At 35.6% G+C, this 7,872-nt stretch overlaps 1 protein-coding gene across 1 annotated transcript; it reads left to right on the top strand.

The window, feature by feature from the left end:
- The first annotated feature begins 14 nt into the window (after positions 1-14).
- On the top strand, positions 15-7,012 carry LOC128242866 (epimerase family protein SDR39U1-like). Its single transcript, XM_052960262.1, has 6 exons — positions 15-79; positions 3,931-4,037; positions 4,658-4,743; positions 4,869-4,990; positions 5,898-6,041; positions 6,372-7,012. The coding sequence occupies exons 1-6, from the start codon at positions 64-66 to the stop codon at positions 6,809-6,811; spliced, it is 915 nt and encodes a 304-aa protein (XP_052816222.1). The 5' UTR covers positions 15-63; the 3' UTR covers positions 6,812-7,012.
- Positions 7,013-7,872: the final 860 nt, after the last annotated feature.

The following is a 7,872-nucleotide window of genomic DNA, read 5'->3' on the forward strand; positions in this document are numbered from 1 at the left end:
TAATCGATTACTTTTCTGGATTGTGCTTACATAAGCCGGAGAAAAAGAAAAACTGGCTGGAAGATGAGTGTTCTTATAGGTATAACTAAATGACCACTATATTAATAAATACAATTTCCAAATAGTGTGTAGTTCATGTAAAAGTGGGTGCCAGGAACACAAATGCATGTATTGAAGATACAGTATTTTCATTTCAGGTTTTTTCGTACCCAGTTAGTTCGTACCAAAAGGGAATTATTCTTCTCCCTTCGGTCAGCTTTATAACCTATGGCCCTCAAACTTGTCTTGGATGTTGGGCGTGACCAGTAGATGACCCTTATTGATTTTGAGGTCAATTGGTTAAAGGTCAAGGTCACTGTGACATTTTATGTGAAAGGTGTGCACCAATTACCCTCAACCTTGGCATGAAGGTTTGGCCTGACCATTAGATGACCCCTTAATAATTAATATAAGGTCAAAAGTCAAGGTCACAGTGACCTTCAATGCAGAAAGCTTGCCTAAGTGATACCTAGACAATGCATGGACCTATTATCATCAAACTTGAGAATGAGGTTGTTTGTGACCAGTAAATGATCCTTATTGATTAGGGGTCTTTATATCAAAAAGTTCATTATGACCCTGATCATGAAAGCTTGTTCGAGTGATAACTTGACAATGCCTGCATGACAGTCCTTAAACTTGATGTGGAGATTGCACGTCAGCGATTTTGAGGTCATCAGGTCTGAGGTCAAGGTCACAGTGACATTGAAAACGAAAGGCTTGTCTGACTGAGTGAGAACTTGACAATGCCAGCACCCATAGCCTTTAAACTGGACATGAGGGTTGTGGTTGTGACCAGTTATTGACCCCTTTTGATTTTAAGGTCATCAGGTTAAAGGTCAAAGTCACACTGAACTTGATTGCAAAAAGCTTGTCTGAGTGATAACTTGACAATGCCAGCACCCATGGCCTTGAAACTTGACATGAAGGTTGTGTGTGTGACCAGTAGATGACACCTATTGATTTTAAGGTCATCAGGTTAAAGGTCAAGGTCACAGGAATTCTAAAAGCTTGTCCCAGTGATAACTAGACAATGCATGTACCTATGTTCTCAAACTTGACATGGTGGTTGGGTGTGATCAGTAGATGACCCCTATTGATTAGGGATCATCACAACAAAAGGTTCATAATGACCTTGAGCGTGAAACTCTTGTCATAGTGATGACAGTGCTTGCACAGATGACCCTCAAACTTCATATGGAGGTTGGGCGTGACCAGTAGTTGATTTTGATGCCATCAGGTCAAATCAACTGCCCATGCATTTTTTATTCCATTTCCCAAAGGAGGCATAATGTTTCATCTCTTGTTATTGATAGTTTTGGGTATCCTAAGTTATATTTCATTAATACATGCGATAAATCAAACAAAAACAATCGCTTTCTTCTCAGTCTCATTTTTGGAAAGATTAAAGAATGCAGGAGAATATATTTTACTTAATGCATTGCTTATGAGTTATATCAGGGACATATAAGAAACCATGGATTGGAAACACTTCTTTCTTTGTCTATATAATTATAGATTAATTTTGACTATCATGAGGCGGGCTATTTAATCTGAGATCATATCTAGATTATAATTTGTTTGGTTGATATTCTTGCTCTTATTTCATTTTTAGCTCTACTGTCCAAAGGCCAGAAGAGCTTATGGGATGGTAATGTGTACATAGTATGTGTGTCCGTGCGTCTGTTGTCTGTAAACAATTGCTTGTAAACACGATACAGTCTTCAGTTTTGATTGTATCTCGATGAAACTTGTACAGTATTTAGATGTCCATTAGAGTTCAGTTCCTTTCGGTCCGCCCATGCATGCCTAGATTATGGGCCTTGAAAGTATATAAAAATGCTATTTTTAGCAAAGTCTATTTTTAGCCAAGTCTACATGAGCGAAGTTTATTTTTAGCCAAGTTTACATGTAAAGTCACAATTGCTTGTGAATGTTTGTTCAAATTATGCCCCTGGGGTCATTACTGGCCACGTCTCCGGGTTCACAGGTTTGGTATACTTAAATTTGGAAATGTTTGAAAATCTTTTTGTCTGAAACAGATATTGCTTGCTATTTTGAATAAGGCTTAATTTAGTGGTCCGCTACCATGGTTGTTCAAATTATGCCCCTGGGGTCAAAACTGGCACTGCCCTGGGGGTGACAAGTTTCCTAGAGACTTATTTAAGAAATATTTTCAAAATCTTCTTGTTTCAAACCACAAGGCTCATACCTTTGATATTTGTTGTGGAGCATCATATGATGACCGTCTAGCTAAACAGTTGAAATTATGCCCCTTGGGCACAAGCTGGCCTCACCCCTTTTGACTTACTTTTTAATTTTCAAAGCTACAGCAATGAAATTTTGACCATGTTTACAGTTTTGCAAACGAGCATCAATGTTGTCCTCCGATGTCCTTGACTTTGACCTTTTGACAAACTTTTTTATTTTTAAAGCTACAGAAATGAAATTTTGACCATGAGTACAGTTTTGAAAGCAAATATATTTTACCTTCAGATTACCTTTACTTGGCACATATTAAAATAGTTCATGCAACTAATCTGCTTACAACACTTTCTGTCCTCAGATGTTGAACGTGCAGTGTTTTCAGCTAACCCAAACACAAAAAGGGAACTATATATTTGTTGCCTATTACACATACGTACATGCTCTGGATTGAAAATGACCACAAGGGCCATGCCAGTAGAGCATAGGCCCTCTTGAGCCTCTTGTTTCTTCCACCTTCCTAATTTCATTCTTCATGAATGTTTCATATAATAAAATGAAATGTTACTGGTAAATAAATTAAGAAAACGGTAAAACTTTTATATATTTCATCAGGAATCTTAGATAATAATGCATGATAGCATTCAGAAAATATGGGGAGGCGTGATTCTCCAAAAAGTAACCATCAATTAAATTGTAATTTATTGGGTTTATTTTTAAGATGGTACATTCATGAATGTACATTTGTGTGTGTATATGCTTAACTGCCTTCATTGGTCATTTGGAATTGAAGACTTGTATACAATAAAACTGTGGTCAGTTGAACCGTTCGAGAACCGGCGGTCGAGGTTGGAGCTTGGTACAGAACATGTTTCCTACTATTTTCATATAAAATATACTGACGCTGCATCGAAACCTAAATAAGTCGAGGAGTTGAGCACTTTAGCCACTCCTAAATAAACAAATCATGCACAAAACCATATGGCTCCCTCAAGGTCATAATTTCACACTTTATCCTGAAAGCAGGTTCCAAATAAAGAAACAATTGCAGGTGTTTTTGAAACTTGTAAAATTTGCAATGACAGTTGAAAGGAAATTTTATAAGGTGTGAAAAACCGTTTATCACTATTTACGCATGACTGATGAAAGCTGATAAGGGCATTGGAGAAGATCATTATGAGTTGGAACAGTTTCACAAATCAGACAAGATGTGCCAATCATCAATCCCTGATTTTGAGTAACTTAAATCTTGACAAATCCCGTCTTATGTACTGTCATATTTAAATGTTGCTTGTTTAGAAAATGTGCTTCTTGTAAAAATAAACATAACTATTTATTCAATTATATTTTTCTTTTCTTTTACATTTTGTATACGACAGCCTTTGAACATATGAGCGATTTTCACAGCGCAACACATAATCGATGTGGTAGTTAACAGTCGGTTTGACGACTTCAAACTTGGAATACACTGAAAAATATTTCATAACAGACTGGAAAATTGAAACTCTGGTCGTTCCCTTGAGTTTTCAGATCGGATCCCGGCGTCCTCGAGCGATCGCAGTTTTACTGTATCGGTATTTAGATAACATGAAACTCTCACTTGAAATTAAATTTGCATTAAAATACCATACAACTTTTATGCACATACATGAATTGAATGAAATGTAAATTATTTGATTCTTCTAGGTGGAGGGACTGGGTTTGTTGGTAGACACCTATCAAAGTTGTTGAAAGATAAAGGCTACAAGGCCATTGCAGTGTCCAGAAAGCCAGGAAAGGAGAGAGTCACATGGGTTTGTCAGACTTCTATTTTATCTCGCCGTGTTGTTTTGTTCTGACCAATTTGGGGCTACATTCACAAATCTCAAACATATTCTTTTTCTATTTTTTCCCTCAAAAGTGAAAATAAAATTACCAAACAGAAAATTTGAAAAAAAATGAACCCCAAACTATTCTTTGTAGAAGAATTGGTGTACTCATAAATAATGAAACTTATTCACATTCTTTTACCTTTTTCTGTTTATTTCTAAAGCATTCTTGTTCATTTTCAAACGAAATTGGCCTTCCAATCAAAATAGTGTACTGTTGTACAATTTTATAAAATATTTGATTTTGGAGGCGTTGATTTGCTGATATAAACAGTTGACTTGTTTTAGTAAATCAAATTGGCATTTTTTGTATGTATAGACTTAATATAGGTAATTGTATATGTTTGTACACTGTACACATGAATTTGTGTTCAGAAAAAATCTCAACATAATGTAGGTTAGCACTGTACACTGTACAGTATGGTGTAAGGCAAGCCTAGGTTTTCAAATTAGACTCAACTTGGTGTAGCATACTGTAAGGATGTATAAACATTGACTTCGACTGTGATGATATTGCCGTGAAATGTATTTGATTTAAATTATAGGCTGATGTTAAGAAAAATGGTCTTCCAGAGGACTGTAAAGCTGTAGTTAGCCTGTCCGGAAGATTGGTGCTGGAACCATTTAAAAGGTAAAGTGTTTGTGAGAATTTGTGCTGGAACCATTTCAACAATGTTTTATTTTATGATGGCAACATCATTCATAATAAAAAATGTTCTAATTTTTTCTCTGAAACTTGCTTGATTTATTTTTCAGACTCGATGATGCATACCTAAAGGACCTGTATGACAGTCGCATAGAACCTACAAAAATACTGGCTAATGCTGTCAGTGAAGCCAAACAACCACCACAGGCATTTGTGACTATTTCTGGAGTTGGTATGTACTTGACTTTTTTATAAATAATTGTGAACTTAAGGTAGTTAAAAATGAAGATGATTATAAATTATTATTTCACACACATTGTAGAAGAATAATGTATACATATAAATTAAATAATAAATATTTAATGAAACTGGTAAGAATACCTTTTCTTAAGCCAAGGAGTTCCCTTAAGCAGAAAGCAAGATTTACCTGCAAGGGATTTCCATTTCCAACTGACTTTGCATCCCAGGGACTCTCAAAACAAACTCTTGTTGAATATAAAATATAAATAACTTTGGATTTTAAAACTTACCTGAGACCCCTGCAAGACAACAACCATACTTGTAGATGACTTGAAGTTTTTATGAGCACACGCACTTCACACCTATGCAACCAGGTTCAAATTCCTGTCTGGGCCCATGTAATTTTGGTTTGCAGTCAAGCAGGACAAGTGGATTTCATCCGGGTACTTGCGTTTTCCCCACAGACCACACTCTCCCGTAACATTGTGCCAAGGAGAGTGATTAATAATGTTGTAATGACGAATGATGTTTCACGGTTGTTGTAAAATAAATTAGTTTAAACTATCTAAACCCCCTCAATTATTTCCCGCAAGAAGACATGATAAAAAAACAGTAAAATGGCTTATCAGCTTGACCAATTAACTGATATCATTCAGAATTTAAATGGTATAAAATGTCTATTGTTATAAAAAATAAATATTTTTGTACATTTCTTTTATTTGGCACAACTTATTTTCCCCAAATTTGGTCATACTTATTTTCCCAATCAGAAATGCTCAGGCAGTTTAAAAATTGAAAGAAAATCACTGGGGTTACTGGCTTGAAATGAGGAGTCCAAAATCGTGTTAAAAAGAAATACATTTTTTTTCTGTAACGTCGTAAAAGAAAATATATTACAGGTTTCTACCCTCCAAGTGAGAAGACTTCATACACAGAGGATAGTGAGGGAGGCTCTGATTGGCTGGCCAAACTGTCTCGTGAGTGGGAGGCGGCGAGCACATTACCTGATACTGTCAGCACTCGTAGGGTCATTGTCAGATCTGGTATGCTATTGTCTTTTACTACAACTATTCATGTTGTAATGCAGACTCCCTATCTCTCCCAGTCTGGCCACCATTTCTAGAAAGACCTCAAATTAGGTATCTGGCACAGAAATATATATGGAATTTGGTTCGATGGTGATGCCATATAATTTTGGTATCATTTTTAAGGGTTTATTTGCAAAATATTTTTTTTTAGAAATTATACAAATAATTTATGAACAAGCTTTTTTGGCCTTGAACTAGCAAAAAGGTCACGTTTATGTTCATTGAAGTGTGATTTGATACATTGTATAATAAAAGAAATATAATTTGATTTAATTCTTTGAACAGGTGTTGTACTTGGACCGGATGGAGGAATGATCAAGCAGCTGTTGCCAGTTCCCCTGGCCGTGTACCTTCCCATGTTACCGATAGGGAGCGGTAAACAGTGGTTTCCATGGATACATGTTCGAGACATTGCTGGAATTATTGCATACGCAATAGAAAATGATCGTGTGACTGGAGTGTTGAATGGTGTTGCACCCCAGCATGTGAATAACGATGATTTTACAAAATCATTTTGTAAGGCCTTCAAAAAGATGAGTTATGGCCCCTTATTTGTGCCTGGATTAGCTATGAACTTGGTGTATGGCCAGGATAGGGCAATGATGGTACTACAGGGACAGAAAGTTAAGCCTGAGCGAACACTTGAAATGGGCTACGAATATTGTCATCCTGATATTGACAGCGCTATGCATGATATCAGCAAGGCGTTTTTAAAAGGAAATTAAGTTTATAATTTATTGTTGATATTATAATTGTTACTGGTTCAGTGCAATTATATGGTTCATATTAACTTGTAAAGGATTGTTTGGAGTGTTATACTTTAAAGAAATGGTGCATTTTGATCTGAGGCTCAGCTCATTTATTTTTCTATTGTACATGGTTTTTGTTGGTATTGTCTACTAAAAATAGTCATAAATACTCATGAAAGTCTCGGTGTTTGCTTTTATCTCATTATTCTTCGGTTCCATTCTACATCAAGATACATGTACGCATGTATGCATTTTCAAATAATATTCTTCATTTGAATACTTATTGTTAACTGCTGCAGTTATAAGGTATCAGACCCGCAAATACACCGGTGAATTTCAGATGCCTGATTACTCAATATTATGTTGATATCATTTAAAAAGAACAAAAATTACCATAAACAAGAAGCAAACAAGTCTTTTTGGGCCTTTAAAGATTGCAAAATATGCTGATTACCTATGATCTCAGATGAAATTAAGAGCAAAGGTCCCAACTTTTGGTCATTTATTTCACATGATAGTAATCGGCAAGAGAGAGAGAGAGAGAGAGAGAGAGAGAGAGATAGTGAGGGAGAGAAGTTTTTAAACAAAAGTGTTTTCAGCGCTAAAGGAATGAGTCGCTTTAACAAATCTTGCAGCAATGTCTTGCTCTGATACATACATGTGCAATGTACATATACAGAAACACATTCTTCTTGATAATGTTTGTGTTCAAATGTATTGGTTTTTATCAATATCTTCATCCGATAGAGTAATAATTTGTGAAAAACTATGGATACTTTTCAAGTTGTAATATAATTCCTTAATTTAAAGATTTTTTTTTAAATATAAGCAAAAAAAATATTCATATTCCTTCTGAAATATTTAGTGTTCACAGGGACCTATATGGTTTATAGGTCCGGTTGTCTTCACGAGCCATAATTTTCAACAAAGAGTGGGTAATTAACCTACACTGTACCTCCCCCATCATTGTATACCCACTTTGGTAGCCACAATAATGCGCTTTAAGGGAACTTCTTTTAACATTCAGGCACGCATTA

This window comes from Mya arenaria, chromosome 8 (assembly GCF_026914265.1).
Source record: "Mya arenaria isolate MELC-2E11 chromosome 8, ASM2691426v1".
NCBI lineage: Eukaryota > Metazoa > Mollusca > Bivalvia > Myida > Myidae > Mya > Mya arenaria.

Excerpts from the sequence above, each read along its gene's own strand:
- LOC128242866 (XM_052960262.1), top strand. Across the intron at positions 4,991-5,897 it reads TGTGACTATTTCTGGAGTTG|GTTTCTACCCTCCAAGTGAG; the intron begins GTATGTACTTGA and ends AATATATTACAG. Across the intron at positions 6,042-6,371 it reads TAGGGTCATTGTCAGATCTG|GTGTTGTACTTGGACCGGAT; the intron begins GTATGCTATTGT and ends TTCTTTGAACAG.